Source organism: Perna viridis, chromosome 2, assembly GCF_037379345.1.
Source record: "Perna viridis isolate PV_CMFRI_1.1 ecotype Kerala chromosome 2, ASM3737934v1, whole genome shotgun sequence".
Classification (NCBI taxonomy): domain Eukaryota; kingdom Metazoa; phylum Mollusca; class Bivalvia; order Mytilida; family Mytilidae; genus Perna; species Perna viridis.
The window spans coordinates 66040562-66057738 of NC_142446.1; the positions used below are offsets into that span (position 1 = coordinate 66040562).

The following is a 17177-nucleotide window of genomic DNA, read 5'->3' on the forward strand; positions in this document are numbered from 1 at the left end:
CTAGCTTTTAAGGTACCCAATATACAATGCATGTGTATGAATAATAAAAAGCGTGCACGCTTATTTAGTCCCTAGGGTTTTTCCTGTTCGGCGTCTCTTTTATTTTATTTTATTTTATTTTTTTATTTTTTTTTTTTTTTTTGGGGGGGGGGGGGTATTTGCATTTTGCTTTTGTTTTTGTTTTGTTTTGTTTTGTTTTTATTTTATTTTTTTATTTTGGGTGTACCTTTTTAGTTTTCTAGTGAATTTGATGCGTTTTTGGTGTTTTCCGGAAATTTCTCCCCGTTTGTACTTTGAAATTGTCTCTTCTTACTGCAACTTTTTTTTATACAATTGAAGCTTTACAGTGTTAAAATGAGTATTGTGAATTTTATGATTTAAGCTATATGTTTAAATCATCAATTATGTTACCTTTGAATAACCTTTGGAACCTTGATTTATCGTCTTTCCATCTGTGTCCACAAAAGAGAAGTCTGTACTGCTAGCAAGGTTAACAGATACCTTCAAGAAATTCATTTGCTAATTTTGTTCATTGGTAGAAATTGTTTTAGTGCTAAAATCAAATGAAGGGAGATGTGTCGTTGACGCTTGATATATTTTGCAAACCCCGGATCTGAAACAAAATCATGTCCATTTCAGAAAATGTTAACTACTTTTGCTTCTCTTGAATAAAAAAAAAACCACAGTTTGTAAAAATGTTTGTTACTTTGAATATGTACATTTACATTTTGCTATTCGGGATATAAGTTAAATACACTTTAAAATTGGTCAACAAAAATCATTTCTAATAATTCTGCTTAGAGACATCTAGTACTTGATGAAATGATATATACCTCCTGATCTCGTGGCAAGTAGTTAAATACCACAATCTGTACAATTACAACCTCTCCACGAATTACTGAGTATGGTAGGTCAAACCGCATGAAAAAGTTTTGAAACGTTGTCAGCTGGAATTAAATAGATTTTGTTCAAATAATATAAAAACTACTGGTATGAAATGAGCAGATTACTATCGCGGACGTCTTAAATGAGTTCAGGCATTCTAATCTGAAGATGTTACTGACTATCATAGGAGTAACACGCACAATGTATCATATGGCGTAGCTATCATGAATTGAAGTGGAAAAGTACATATATTTACATTTGCCAGTTCAGATGCCAGTCCAAGTCCGGATGTTGGGTTGACAGCAAAGGCTGATGTTACCCATGTTGTCACTGTATCAGGAGCAGTAGCAGTGTAAACAGCGTTTCCATCCGGTCTGTCAATAAAAAGCTGCATGTCATTACCCTTCCATCATCTTCATTTATCTACATATTTATCAAAGACACCGTTGCTATTGAGGAAATAACAATTTTAGTAAAGGTTGTGAATACTCAAATTTTATCTGAATATTTTTTTTCAGAGATGATACTTTGCGTATTATTTATCAGTGTTTATTGCGTTATAGATAACAAAGTAGGATAATAAAAACATTTTTGTTTTGAAATTGAAACTTAAAATGAATTATTCTCACTGATAAGAAAGTATATGCCTATTTTAAACTACACCGACTTAGTGTAACGCGACAGAATTCTTCTAATTAGGCTTCTTGAATAAGATTATGTTGTTACAAGGCTGAAGTCATCACTTCAGAAGATTTATGGTCGTCATCATGAACTCCTTGGTCGTAACGGTGTATCCATCTGCACTTTGGGAACCAATTGGTTAAACGTGTCATAGTTTTCCTTTCCTATACCCCTGACTTGACTTTTTATGAACAACTCGGTTAGTTTTTTTCTGGAAAACCAGAGGACGCTAACCCTACTGGTGTATCTGGTGCATGCCCCCGGTTTTTAGTGCAGTCCGTTTTGCTCACTTACCTTTGTTTATTTGTATGTACATGTATTAATATGTTTATTGTATTTTTTGTGTTGTATGTGCCTGTTATCCCTGTTATTTTCTTTGTTGTGTGTGTCTGTTATCCCTGTTATTTTCTGTGTTGTGTGTGTCTGTTATCCCTGTTATTTTCTGGTATTTGTCACTGGATTGAATTGTTTTGATTTCCACTGGAAACTTGGTTACATTGATTACACTTACATATGTAACGATGTGAGATTTTATTAATTCACCCACGGGTAAGATCAAACACATGACGTTTGTGACGTACTATTAAAGTTTTAGTCAAATTTGATCGGCACGAACAATGTAACATTTTCTACCAACCTTTTCTTCATCAAAATTCGAAACCTCCTAAAACACTAAAACTAAAAAGTATCATTCCTTTTACTGAAAATGGAACTACGTGTTCTGATAGAACTAGTTGTTGAATTGGCTTGATTTGCTGAATTTTGCTTCGTAATTCAATAGTCTTGGCTTTGAGCATCTTGTATAGAACTTATTTTTTAATCTCCTAAATATAGCTGCTGATAATTGGTTACTTATTGAGTGTACAGCATACCGGTTTTTTTCAATTTCTATGTGATTTGCATTCTTGTATTCATTGCGTCAGGAAAATATAGGGGATTTGCGTTTAGCAGGGCGATCTTAGTTGGTGTACTACTCACAAAATCTATTTGGAATTATTGTGAACAAGAAGCAAACGGCGCTAGAGAATACAAGACAATGAGGAATAAGACATCCTTCTTCGGGTAGGATTTCAATTATTCCTGACTGGACAGGGCCTAGTGAGGGAACTTAAAATTTCTAAGATTTCTCCGTCTTGTATCTCAAGAGAGTTAGATTTTTAGTATCTTTTCTGTCGACAAAAATTTTTAAATTATGCATTATTAGTTTTAAAGTGTCATATATCATCATTCCAGTGAAGGAATTTTCTTTCAAAAAAAAGATTAAACTTAGCACAAGTCCCAACACGCATGCTACATTGATGTGATAATTTTAAATTGTATATCTTTTATATTGGAATCATGGTGTCATTCCTTAAGTTGAGCCAAATAATTGATACATTTCACAAAAAGTTAATAGTTAGTCTTTCAGAAAACGTGCGACAGCAGCAGAAAAAAATATGAGGACTGGATAACCGAAAAGTCAAAATGTGTTAAATTTAAAACCCTAATTATTATTTTTTTTTTTTAGTATTTCAATTCAGGCTACTTTCGTTTTCACTCAAAGTACGATACATTAAATAAGAAATGATGCAAAAATTTGGAAAGTAAAAGTTCAAGTTAACACTGAATAAGTCACATAATTCAAATGACATATATACCAAGTAATTATATTTGTCCACATCCACGTGGCTGGAAATCTTTTTCTTGTTCTATTAGGTGTGGCCAATCCACTGACACCATTACTATTTTCAACCCTACTCCAGGCAATCCATTCATTTCTCGCGTGCGCAGCGCCAGATTGACCTGCCAGGTGATTGTCAATTATTATTACAGTTATTTAAATTTGCATCTATTACGAGGTTATATAATTCTAATGCGATCAAGCAACATACAGCCTTTTGTACCCCTCAGGCAAATTTGGTAAATATTGATTCCAAAGTGTTTCCTTTGCAAATTATCAATGGTTCACAGTTTTTGGCCAATAACAAAGAGGCTACTTGTTCAACATTTATACTGTGTTTTGTTTAAGTTTTTTTTGCACAAAAGTACAGCAAATGCCTTATTGTCTTGCTTGGTCGCATCTTTTCTGAAAATGTTGGAATCAGTAATGTATCTGATATGATGTGACAAACTGGTTGAAAAACATGCTTTGAGGACTTTATATACCCAGTAACTGTATTTGCCCAAATCCATGTTGCCGGAAAATTCTTTCTTATTCTGGTTGGTGTTGCCAATGTACCAGACTTCCCGGAAGAACTACTTGCTGATACTGAGCCACTACCTCCTTTAAACAAAAACATCCGCCTGCCACCACCAGAACCTGACTCAAAATTGGGCTAAATACATGTAGTTATTGTCTTATAGTCGACTAATAGTGTAGGTAAAATTAAAGGATATTATTGCATTAATCCACATGATAAACGTGGTTTACATGTCACTTAAATTTTTCGAAGACTTGTATCTCGATCATCGTTGATAGTATTATGGATACATTTTTTATGAAAATATTTGCAATGGTGTTTTCGTGTTTCGATCATTGGGTCAATTATTTTATCAGGATCGTTTGGGGTTAAAGATGCAAAAAAAAATCGTCATTATGTACGACCTCCATTCAAACTATACAGGTAAAAAAAAGTGCGATTCAAATGTCCCCATTGACACTGTTTTGTTTTCCATATTCAACTGACCATACAAACAATCCAAAAAGTATTCAGTTAATAATGAAGAACTATAATAATGTGTTTCAAATTTGTTCACAAAAATACAAAAACATTTTCAGTCAGGCTTATTGTCGCTTTTCAACGTTTTTGGAAAGTTGCATTTTACTCGGACGCTTACCCTACCGGTGTACCTGGTCAATGCTCCCAGTTGTTCATTCACTCTTTTTGCTTTGAACGTATCATTTCGGTTATTTATTTATTTATTTTTTTTTGTTTGTTTGTTTGTTGTTTTTTTTTGTACGTGTCTGTTTTACATGTCCATACTTTATCACTGTATTACATTCTTTTGATTTCAGCTAGAATGTTAGTTCCCTTGATTACTCAGTCATTATTTGTTTCCAACATATTACCTCTCTTTTTATCTTAAAAATATCATTTTTGTGTAGTCAGTTAAAAGGTTAGAAGTAATACAAATGTTTCTATCTATATCATAACCTGCCTAGTTTTTACATAAACGTGTACTTAATTTTGTATCCTACCTCTTGAACATTCCGATAGATATTGGTATAACAAGGCATCTGTTAAGACATATACTCCTGCTTGCTACAATAAGTAACAAATGTCAAATCTTAGTGTGAGTAGGGTACTTAACTTGAAAAACGAAAAATTAATAAATTAAACATCTTTTTTTTTAAAAAACAATAATAATTTACTGTAATTATTTGATTATAATATTACATACACATTTTTTTAAGTTTATAATGTCTGAAACGTAATATTGGTACTATCATACCAAGTAAAATAACATTTTACTATTTTAATCATTTTTATTTGAAAAAATCAAATCAGAATATTTTGGGAAATTTTGATATAAAGTTTTTTATCGTAATGGCATTATTTACACTTAAATGATAAACAAGTAGTGAAATCTGTTCACAGAGTTTTCTAGGTTATCTATTTTCATGATAAATGGTGTACAATCTAACGAACAGAAAGGACACGGGCGTTATATGAGAAAAGAATCAAAAGATCCCTAATATCTCACTTCAAAAATTGAAAACGCATCAACTCCGGATAATCTTCTTGGAAACCAAAAATTCCATCCCCAAGAGAACGGGTAGTAACGGCTGTCGTACTGTTGAAGTTCTCTCATTACCTACGAAAGAACTGTGGTTAATGAAGGGAACACTCAAGTGAAAAGCAATGCCTTAAAACATCCAAAATTGAAAATCCGAACAAAAATACATTATATAAATTAAGACAAGGCCTATACATTTTTTTTCAGGTAATGTCGCTTTGCAGTTAAAGATATCTTGTACTCGGAAACTCATATTTTTACCTCAGAATGAATTGTGAATGTAACATTTGGAAACAATTTTATATAATGGCGCTTTTCAGTGTTGGATAAGACGTTTACATAAGTAAAAACAGTAAACATTAATCTAATTATTGATTATGTAATCATGCCTGTAGCTTTATTCTTCACTTGATCAAACAAACTGCTCTTACAAGCATTCATTTTTATCGAGGCTGGATTCGGATTTCTGTTTCGATTTGTCATGTTTTGAACACTACTTATAAATACTTTTTTAAATTTTAGTTTTTGGTTCTACTAATGTTGTTGATGAGAAGAAAACACGTGCATAACATACCAAAATTTGCAATATTTATGTATGATCGGTATTTTTGTATTTGGAATTCATTACGTACTACTTCTATGACAACTTTGATATATATACATGTAGTTCATCGTATAATTGTATTATTATATACTATATACCTTGTTCCTGCCTCCCTACATCTTACCTCTTAGTTATAGGTTGAATACTCACATCTTGTACTGTGATATCGTTACCAGTCTTATACAATAGTACACTTTTATCCACCGAAAGAATATTGACGAGGGATTTTGCATCAGCTTTAATTTGAAGTTCAACTTTTTCACCTGGTAGTGCCTTCTTCTTGTTGAATTTTATTGAGACCTGAAATGTATTTGTTACTTCAGTTTTTTTTTTAAACCATATTGAAATTAAATATTTGTTCAATTTCATGAATTTATGTGAGAACGTATGATTTATACTTCACATATCGTTTTAGAAAACCTACATGTTAAAATACATATAAAACTTGCTGAGAAAGGTGGGGTTATTTGAACCACCAAATAGCATATTTATATAACAAGACAGAAACCTTATACCATCAGTATTACCTCATTGTCAAATACATCTTTAATGGGAAAGGAAATAACATCTGCAACAATTTCTCCATTGTGTCCACGGTTGTAGTAAACAAGGAGTTTAGCTGAAGGAGCCATTTTGGTTGTAATCATAAGATTAACTCGTTGTTTTTTGCTCCAGCAATGCCATTTTCCTTGTGTAACTAAAGTGCCTTTTGAGAACACCTATGACCAAATATAAAGATATGAAGATTATAGAAAGATGCACTGTTTTTCCTTTAAATTCTCATTTTCTTGTTTGGGGCATTTTCCTTGTTTCATATTCCTTTTGATTTGTGTTTTTCATTTAAATTTATTTTCTTTTATTTGTTTCATCGACAACAATATTAACAAATTAATAACTCAACTTTTATCATATCGATACCTTATAATGGACAGATCTTCGTCTATCTGTTGTTTCCAAAATAAGAGGAAGAGGACGTCCTGGCTATAATAGGAATACAATAAATACATAGACTTTTCATTATCTTATAACTTATTTCACAATCAAAATTTAATTTTGACACACTTGTTTTCCTCTTTTGTCCTTTAGGTTCACTCGTGAAGAATCGAATTATTAACTGCATATTACGATATTGCAATTCCTAAATTTTAAAATATACTATAAAATATACACCTTGAAGTATTTGTTTTCTAAAAAAAACAAATATTAATACCTGTTATCAAAATTTAAAACGAGATTGCGATATTTGTTAGTTATTTGTGAACATTCCCTCTAATGGACTGTGGCACCCTGTTTTTTTTTTTTTTTTTTTTTGTGGAGTCCAAGATGCTCATTTACTTTTGTTACATTGTACGTACTATTTTGCTTATTTTATGTTCTTTGTTGTGTTTGTGTGTTTTCCATGTCTGGTCTTTGTCCCTGGATTACATTCTTTTGATTTTCACTACAATCCTGGTCATCTTGATTACTCTTGCAAATTATCTACCTTTGCTTTTGCGTCGTTTGCTATAGACACCTGAATGAAGCTGTTAGACGGCGAGTATGCCCTGGAAAGGTATTTAGAACCATATGCCTTCCGATACTTGAGCTAAAATGCAAATAAGACTTACACTAGTTTCACGTACTATGCGAATGCTATAAACATAGATATTTATGGCATTTAAATGAGATCTTTCACACAAAATAGCAATTCACAGCAAAAGTTCCAATTTAAAAAAAATACTACTATAAAACTTTATGTTCTCTTATTTTTCAGCATTTCATCTAGAGTATACTTTTAACTATTTAGCCATATTGACTTTTATTAGGACCTGTCGCAATATATGTTAGATTTATTAAATAGTTGACTTAAATCTAGCTTCAATACGACTTAAATCTAGCTTCAATACATTTTGATTCATGTTGCTCATAAAAAGTAAAGTCAACGGTAGACGAAAGGGGAAAGGGAAATAATAAAGGCTTTCAGCTGTTGATTTCTTTGTTGTTCTTGTTATTTTTTAATATAAAAATAACCCCTAAAGAGATGTACAAGCATGAATTTACGTTTATATATCCACTGACGGCCGCTATAGGAAATCTGGCTGATATCATGATAATTCCAGATTCAGGAATTTGAACTGATCTGGACCACAACACTTTGCTCTCTGTAGCTCCTGGGTATATCCGCTTAACTTGGGTTTCAAACTCCTCTGGTATCTTCTTTCGAATACTATAGTTGACCGTGATGTTCACTGTACCGAGAGGTTTGTCAAGGGGTGTTCCATCAACTTTAGCAGCCCGAATCTGCAATTTTTCATTTTCATTATCGGATTATTAGTTTGTAAAATAGTTAGATCATGCAGAAATTCGAAGAAGTGTAGTTTTTTGGTTAACTAATTCTACAATTTTAATTCGTTTATTCATCAGAACAATCATAAAATTATATTTCTATATGAATTATATTTGCTTTTTACACTATACAGGTACATTTTTACAAAAGACCTTATCCTGCTATGTATATCTGATGTGCATATCAATTTAGATTTTATTTAAATCTCTCGGCAACAAAAAGCCAATACGTTGAATATGAAGGATTTCGCTGTAAAAAAGGAGGTTATTTTTCCTTTTTTCTTGTTTTACTCACTGCCTGACTTCTGATATTCCTAACATGATAATCTTTACTTACAATCATAGTGTAATCAAGACCTGGTTTAAAGTTGCTTGAAATGGAGTCGGAGAATATCAATCTTTCCGGGTATGACCTGATGTAAATAGTTTTAGTATCGGAAGCTTTTTTTCCTGTTAAACGTTCTGATAAAATTGCTTTCACTTTAATATAGGATCCAAGTCTTAGTATTTCGCTCATAAGCACTCTAATTGTCGTCTTTCCTCTCATCTTATGAAAGTAGAAATATTGATTTTTTTTTATATCAGAGTGCTTAATATACGTTTCATTTTCAACTACAAATTAAAAATGAAGTAAAAGAAATAAACATTTGAAAAAGGTGAATTCTGTTTATTGCAACATCATTATTTTGAATTCACAAAAAAATGAATGAACAAATATGAAAATAGAAGATTTGGTATGATTGTTAATATGAAAGTTGTAAAACAAATGTCCAGCAACAAATAATTTACTAATATTTACTAGTCACCTTACGGTCTTCAATGATGGTCAAAACCCATACGTTAAGGCAAGCTGTAAAAGGTCCAAAAAAATCATACGAAACAAGAAGGCAATTATTGTACCAATTATTTTATTAGTTTGTCTAGTTAAGTAGGTACCTAATGACATTAATTGTGTGTTTTTTTTATTTTTTGTTTTTGTTTTTTCTTTTTGATTTGGTATAAAACTACCTATGTTAAAACGCATAAATATTTTCGTTTTTACCTTAAAGCGTTTATTAATCACATTTCTATTACTCCATGTCCTGCTGATTGTCAAATTGACGTTGCCTTCTACTGGTTTTCCGAATGTATACCTAATAAAAAGAATCATATTTTATTTCAACTTACGTACTTCTTTTTGGAAAGAGTCTGCCTTAAACAATAAATTGTAGAGGTAGACGTAGAAAAAAAAATGCAGTGATAAAACTTATACTGCTACCACACTCTCAAAGAAGAGATTGTGGAAAACCATAAATCAGTGCTATTCTCTCTTGGTCTCTCTACCAAAGACGATGATTGTGATTTACCGTCTATGTATTGGATTCCTAAACTCCAGAAGAATCCATACAAACAACGTTTCATAGTGGATCTGCAAAATGTACCACCAAACCTCTTTCAAAAAGATATGTTGGAGACAATCAGTTCAAGACTATTATCAGAATATAATAACATTAAAACCTAGGATTTTTCAACACTGTATACTTCTATTTCTCATACTCAGTTAAAATCCCGACTTAAAAAACATTATACATTGTTGCTTTTCCAAAAAAGATGGTACGCCTAGATACAAATATATAGTTCTTGATAGAGATTCCTCTTACTTTGTAAGAAATAATTCCAAATTATCTTCCAAATATCCAGAAGAAGATGTTTACAAAATGCTTGAATTTTTAATCGACAACATATTTGTCCAGAATGGTGGACGTGTTTTTTCAACAAACTGTCGGCATTCCAATGGGAACAAATTGTGCTCCTCTACTTGTTGACCTATTCCTTCACTCTTATGAGGCTAACTTTATTGCTGATCTGATCCGAAAGAAAGAATATCAATTAGCTAGTTCCTTAAATCTCAGTTTCCGCTATATGGATGACGTATTATCTTCAAACAATCCTAATTTTGGGGATTTGATACATCGCATCTACCCTAAAGAACCTTAAATAAAGGATACTATTGACACTGTGAAGTCAGCCGCATATCTTGAACTATTGACCAAACTATGCGAGAAACGTGATGACTTTTCATTCCGTATTGCCAACTTTCCTTTCATCAGTGGCAACATCCTCTCGAAACCTGCGTGTGGATTCTTCATATCACAATTCATACGCTATGCTAGAGCCTGCCGTACCTACCCATACGTTTTGTATCGCGCTAGACTTTTTACAATTACGACAAACATGATGACTTTTTATTCAGATTGCCAACTTTCCGTTCATCTGTGGCAACATCCCTTCAACACCTGCGTATGGAGTGTTAATATCACAACTCATACGTTATGTCAGAGCTTACCGAAACTACGCAGACTTTTTGTATCGCGCTAGAATTCTAAAAAAAAATAGGCTTCTGCAGCAGGATTATGTTGCTACAAGATTGAAGTCATCACTACAGAAGTTTTATGGTCGTCATCATGAACTCGTGGATTGCCACGTTGTATCCATCTGCGCCAATTAAAACTGATTTGTTAAACGTGTCACAGTTTTCCTTTCCTCTTTCGTCTACCACGGACTTGACTTTTTATGAGCAACTCGGCGGGTGTTTCTAGAAAAGCAGAGGACGCATTACCTACCGGTGCACCTGGTCCATGCTCCCAGTTTTTAGAGTCCGAGTTGCTCATTTGTTTTTGTTGCTTTGGGTGTATGATTTTAGTAACTTTGTGTTCTTTGTTGTGTATGTGTTTTCCAAGCCTGATCTTTGTCCCTGGATTGCATTCTTTTGATTACCGTTACAATCTTAGTTTCCTGGATTATTTAATTGTAAGTTAACTAGTAAGTCAAACATGCAATACTCACATTAGTTCTTATTTTTATTTGGTGGGGTTATACTTTACAATGTTTGCCATCTTAACATTTATAGTAAACATATTTCAGTAACTGACAATTATAGCCTCGTGAATTTCGCATTGATAGGTGTTTCTCTCTGTGCCCCATTGACTGAAATATGTATAACTGCATTAATTTAGCTTCAACTGAATGTGATATTTGAGTTGCACGTCATTAAATCAGACGAGCACGGCAGGTTCAAAAATGAATTTGTATATACAATGTAGAATGTGAAGTATTTTATACTGATAAACTGACGCTACCAATACAGATTTAACAGATTCATACTTGAAAATAACACATCAAGAATAATCATATTTTAAGTCATTATTTGTATGCTTACTGAGCATCTAAATCTACAGTGAAATATTTATCTGTTCTCAGTACTATTGGTGGAAATACTACATTTATCTGAAATTTAGGCAACACTGAAAAGACAGAAAAATAAAAAGACGTTCCATGAAGGTCAAGCATTAAATATACATCACATTGTTCTTCGAAACAAGATTTTCCCACTTATGTTTGATGAATGGTCAATTTTAGTTGTTTGATATATACTATCATTGGAATGCGGAATAAACTTCCCAGGTAATTAAAAAAATATGTTTATGAACCTTTAAGAATTATGGAAATCATTTCGGGAATGAACAAAATTCCGTGATTTGTACATATCGAATGGTCATGAAATTAAACATCGTTTATTGTATATATAAAGTCTCTCGATTCGACAACTTGACTACGTAATGTCACGGTTGGTGTTCTGCAGTAAGCTTGACTTAATCGCCTATCAAAACACATTATTACATTGATTAGTTTTAGTGGGGTTCTTGGTGATTGTTATTTTTCACTTTATGATTGGATCCTTTGTGCTTAATGACAAGTTTTTTGTTTTGTTTTGTTTTGTTGTTGTTGTCATTCACTCATATGATTTTTTTTTTTTTTTTTTTTTGTGTGGGGAGGGGAAGTGGGGTTCCATTATACTCTTTCTATGCTTAAAGCTACTTACCATATTTCTCTACTGTAAACGACTTCGTGTACTTTTCTTGCTGAAGAATATTTATATTGTATTGTAAAGTTAAAGCATACTTTATAAATAAATAGGGTATTAAACTTCTGTTTGTTTTGACTTAATGACTGTTAAAAATAACAAATATTCTTTAACATAAATGAACTGATTATTTAGCCTAAAACTAGCTGATTTTTTTTTAAATTACAATTTACATGAACTTTCTGTATGCATACCTTCTGTTCGACCTTTATGTTCCATGATCCAAGGTTTGTTAATGTTGATAGTTGGAATGACCCTGTGAATACACCATACGATGGTTTTACATTCAGGTACTGGTCTACTCGATTACGTTTTGGATCCTAAAGAAAATACAAGTTCTGATGGTTTGTTTCGTAAGTGTTACTTACCTTATTTGATTATCTTTCATGATTAAAACCATTAAGTTACATTAGTTTTGTAGGGAAACATTCTGTAGATTTCTTTAATAAGCCCTGTTTGAAAGCATTGAGTGTCAATACTCTGAAACAGGGTTATTAATAAAATTTAGAGATATTGTGATATTACAAAGACAATCATTTACATGTAACTAGATCTTTTTTATGATTTGTTGTCATTGACGCATACGGTAGTTTACATTCATAGAAAGTTATAGAAACTCTCCTTATAGATAAGCATTAATTGTAGCGAATACAAGTTCAAGGATATAACAATACAAATTATATTAATTTCAAAAGCGAAGAAGTTCAAGTCTAAAATATAAGGTCTGATATATACAATGTTTGCTGTGTATCGAGATTTGGTCATGTAACCAACAGATAATCCCATATCATTTGTCGTCGTAAGAAAGGAAATGTTACAGGAATATGTTCAGCATCAACAAATTTTTCAATTTGACATTTTTATCATATTTGCGAGTTTTGTAGTCATATAACCATGTTGGCTTTTGCTAAACTGACTTACCGTGAGTATTACATTTATTGGGTCATTTAGAAATCTTAACCTAGAGTTTGTACCAAACACGCGGAATTGCACTGAAAAAGTAAGAGAGAAAAAACAAGGTAATACGGACAATACAGTACATTGAAATCATTCGAAAACAGTAAACAATGATAATAGAATAAACATCAAATACAATGAAACAAATATCAAAGATCTACATGCATTACGAGTTCTACGTAAACAATAATATTATATTGAGATCAATAGTGAAAAAAAGATATTGGGAATTGTCTGTGAACCAATGTATTGAACAGTCACTCGATTGGTGAAAGTACCAGAAATATTTTCTTTCGTCTCTAGCAATGAGGTTTTACTCATGCTTGAAGGTCGGTCCTTATTGTATACTTACCCAAAGTAAGTACAATTTCAAAACAAATACAAAGAGGATTAGTCAGTGAATACAATGTAAAAACATAACACAAATGGAACATTTCGTTTTCTATTTATATCTACATATTATTGGCAGATGAAAAAAGGGGGATGAACATGTGATTAATTAAGTTATTAAACTGAAATATATTTTGATATAAATTCCTTGTACGAATATTGGTTCGTCAAATTGCAAATAGTTTGGGGACAAATACAACCGCTTAAATAAAAAAAGGGATGACACATTAACAGTGATACCAGAAGTGGTAAGACATGCGGAACATTTATTGAAAATAGAATTTAAAATATACAATTACTTGATTAATTAAACACCCATTGTTTATTGAGTCAAATCGGTAACTAAAGTTCCGTCATCCTATCTACTTGCATATGAACTTTATTTCATACTTAATTGGTCGGTATTGTCCAGATAACTCTGTTTAAAATAGTCACCCTCTTGTTTGTTTTATAATAGAAAAACGACGAATATCCAGGAAAAAAAATGCTACACCTCGTAAAAGCTAGTTTTTAGTGGAGTCCGGGTTTCTCATTAGCTTTAGTTTCTTAGTGCATATTATTTTAGTAACTTCATATTCTTTGTTGTCTGTGTCTATTTTGTATACCTAGTCTTTATCATTGAAATATGTTCTTTTTTGCTCGAATCTTGGTTCCCTTCATTACTCTCACATACAATGAATATCGGCAAGTATTTGTATTGTCTGTCTTAAGTTTGAAACAGAATATTCATTAATCGATTGATGAAAAAGTTACAACAAACAATTCATTGTATTATAGACCATTTTGGGCTTTTTTTCAGCAAGCTTAGATAGTACTTCCGCGAGAAAGATGCTATCCAATCCTGTAAAATCTCTTACAGTTTTAAATCAATTTTTAGGGAAATAATTACGTTTGCCTCGCGATAGTATTATTTGAGCCTGCCTAGAAATTATTGAAGACTTTGCCGATACCAATGACAATACAATGAAGATAATTATACAATATATACCTAAATCTCCCGGTTTGTAAGCAGCCTTGTCTGTCTGTACAAATATTGACGATGTTTTGGAAAGCATTCTCATATCTGTAACTCTCTTTGCAAATGATAAACCTCCCATTGACTTTACGTCTAATTGGTAACCGTAACCCACACTTACATTCTGTGGAACCTATATTAATATTGTTAATACTTAACTATCGTCCTATTTCAAGTCGTTTGCATTTTTTTTCAGAAAAAAAACTATCAATTGCGATTGAATGGTTTATTTTTCATTTGGTTGAAATAGTTTGAGATGAAGATTGAATATTAATGGAATTAAGATACAGCTATTATTGCATCGCGTTTATCAAAAAAATCCTTTAACAACCTGCGTGCTTAAATCGCAGTACTGAAAATAAAAAAGTAAAATACACTGTATATTTTAACTTAACCTTAATACAAAGAAGATATTTTGTATTTGCAACATGCAGTCAAACAATACTTCATTGTTTTCCAAGAAATATTGTTTTAATTGAAAATACATAACTTTGAAATTCAGAGTTTTTAAATAGCACTCCAGCTAAGGATCATGCAAAATGTGATTCATGGGTAAAAAGCCTACATATTTTTATTTTTGATATTTTGTTTGAAATGTCATAGTAAACAGAAATTAACATGTGGTTTTTATATAACCCGTGCTCTTAGGAGATAAGAATTATATAGAATGCACTGTAGATTTCAAAATTTAGGGAGATAACTCTGGAAATGGCACTCAAATACAATAGAATCTACTGGATTTTCAATGTGGATTATCTCCTAAGAGCAGGAAGATTTGAATGAATAATTACACATCTCATAGTATAGACCCATAAAACAACCTAATTACAAAAATAAACATATATAGCCTTTTTTGGGGTGTATCACATTTTTCAGAATTTGCATGATTCTTACAAAGACAGCTACGTAAGTTATTTTTATACTTTGAATATCTGTGCAATATGTGTTTTTCTTTTAATTCAGAAAACATTTTCGAACGTATTATAACTTTCTATTTTCTAAAGTTGATTAAATATTTGATTACCTTTATTTTAATCACTACTGGATCACCTGGAACAAATCATTAACAACCTATAATTATCCTCTAGGTTGTTCGACTAAATTCAATTTAAAAAAATGTTATTGTTGATGAATTAAATAAAATTGTTTATTTTATATCATACAACATATATTCTTGATATGAGAAAATTTGTCATACTATAGATATGATATAAGCTGTGACCTAAGAACTTGTAAGTGTAATTTTAGTCAGACAAGAAGTGATTATATTAAAATATCAATTTTTACATCAAAATAAATAACTTTAAGAATTATTGAAAATTCCTTTTTATGTTATTATTTGTATTCTATGAATTTGTTTTTGGTTAAGTTTCAAAACTAGTACATACTATGCAACAATATATCTTTGTCCGCATACGTTATGGTTTTATTTTTTCTGTTCATAAGTGTAAACTGCATGGAAGCAAAGCCCAGATGTCGCACGAGTGGTACCACACATACACTAAACTCATGTCCTGGTCGTATGGACTGCGGGACTGTCACCATATAAGTACTGGGAAAAAATCAATTTAATATGCGTTTAAAGTTCAAACAATCAAATTAACGTACTTCATTTCCGGCAAAAACAATTTGAGCCATTCATATTTCAAAAAACTTTCTACATTTATAGGACGTCGATAACGCCCCGTGTCAACAAGAGATGTTATCTTATGTATACTACGTCAGCACAAGTCATTCAACTTACTTTTTACATGCAGCAAGTACGACTGGAGTCAGTAACAATGCTGTCATAATCATATAGTAATTCATTTTGGGTTTTTTTCTCTACCTAAAATAACAAAAACATTTCTTATCATTGTTCGATTTTTTTGTTTATAGAGGACAAAGTCCTCGCAATGGTAATCAATGCGAATATGACCTTAGAAGCACTGAGAGTCCAATTTCGGTCAGAAATGAACTTTAAATTGTAATACAAAGGGTATTACAAACCAAGAATATTTTTTTTGTATCTTTTATCCTAGTTGATGTAAGAATGTACATGGTATAAGGTTTGCTATCTTTTTCAACTATCAATATATTGAAATTTGTCCTCTTACAGGTTATACCTGGCTAATTGTATTTTTCATAATTTTACCTTTTCTACAACCGAAATTTTCGCATTTCAGAGATATAAAGTTGAATGTAAATAAGAATGCATTGTTTACTTCCTAAAATAATAATATAATAATATTTTAAACATTATGATTATATGATAATAGGTGTTAGGTCCATTTAGTAAGAATTGAACTTACCAATTGCAATCTGTGTTCTGTGCCTTCAATTTAAAAGAATTAAACTCTTTGTTTAAACATCCATCGGTTTTTACCGACGTCAGAATAAAACATTATTTAGACGATGGAAGTAGACTGCCCGTTGTGTTTGATTAAGTTACATATGTGTAGTTTAAGGTGTATTTACCAGCTGTGCTAGAACTATTCGTGTTTTCATGTATTAATTCTTTGATTAACATATACGAACAAGTGTATATAAATTCATTTATAGCAATGCTATCCCATAATCCAGGGAAGTACAAAGGATCAAAAATTGAATCATTTAATAAAATACGTGACTATTAGGTAATAAACATTTATTTCCAAGGTTATCGAGTTTCATCAATGGATTTATATAATGTATCAATGACTTGTAATTTAACTGCGTCA

The 17177-nt window shown here is 31.6% G+C and overlaps 1 protein-coding gene across 1 annotated transcript in view; it reads right to left on the reverse strand.

The window, feature by feature from the left end:
• Positions 1-16925, reverse strand: part of LOC148626534 (CD109 antigen-like) — a 28063-nt gene extending 11138 nt beyond the window's left edge. Inside the window, exons 1-22 of the mRNA XM_088570587.1 lie at positions 16770-16925; positions 16223-16306; positions 15867-16030; positions 15503-15528; positions 14452-14611; positions 13038-13108; positions 12311-12436; positions 12075-12114; positions 11412-11496; positions 9255-9345; positions 8550-8759; positions 7928-8167; positions 7371-7472; positions 6806-6868; positions 6415-6606; positions 6038-6187; positions 5251-5361; positions 4745-4808; positions 3712-3865; positions 1142-1259; positions 834-947; positions 412-501 (exon numbers count right to left, since the gene is read on the reverse strand). Coding sequence (XP_088426713.1) covers positions 412-501; positions 834-947; positions 1142-1259; positions 3712-3865; positions 4745-4808; positions 5251-5361; positions 6038-6187; positions 6415-6606; positions 6806-6868; positions 7371-7472; positions 7928-8167; positions 8550-8759; positions 9255-9345; positions 11412-11496; positions 12075-12114; positions 12311-12436; positions 13038-13108; positions 14452-14611; positions 15503-15528; positions 15867-16030; positions 16223-16287 — 2436 coding nt within the window. The 5' untranslated portion in view covers positions 16288-16306; positions 16770-16925. The remainder of the gene's footprint in view (positions 1-411; positions 502-833; positions 948-1141; positions 1260-3711; positions 3866-4744; positions 4809-5250; positions 5362-6037; positions 6188-6414; positions 6607-6805; positions 6869-7370; positions 7473-7927; positions 8168-8549; positions 8760-9254; positions 9346-11411; positions 11497-12074; positions 12115-12310; positions 12437-13037; positions 13109-14451; positions 14612-15502; positions 15529-15866; positions 16031-16222; positions 16307-16769) is intronic.
• Between the last annotated feature and the right edge of the window lie 252 nt (positions 16926-17177).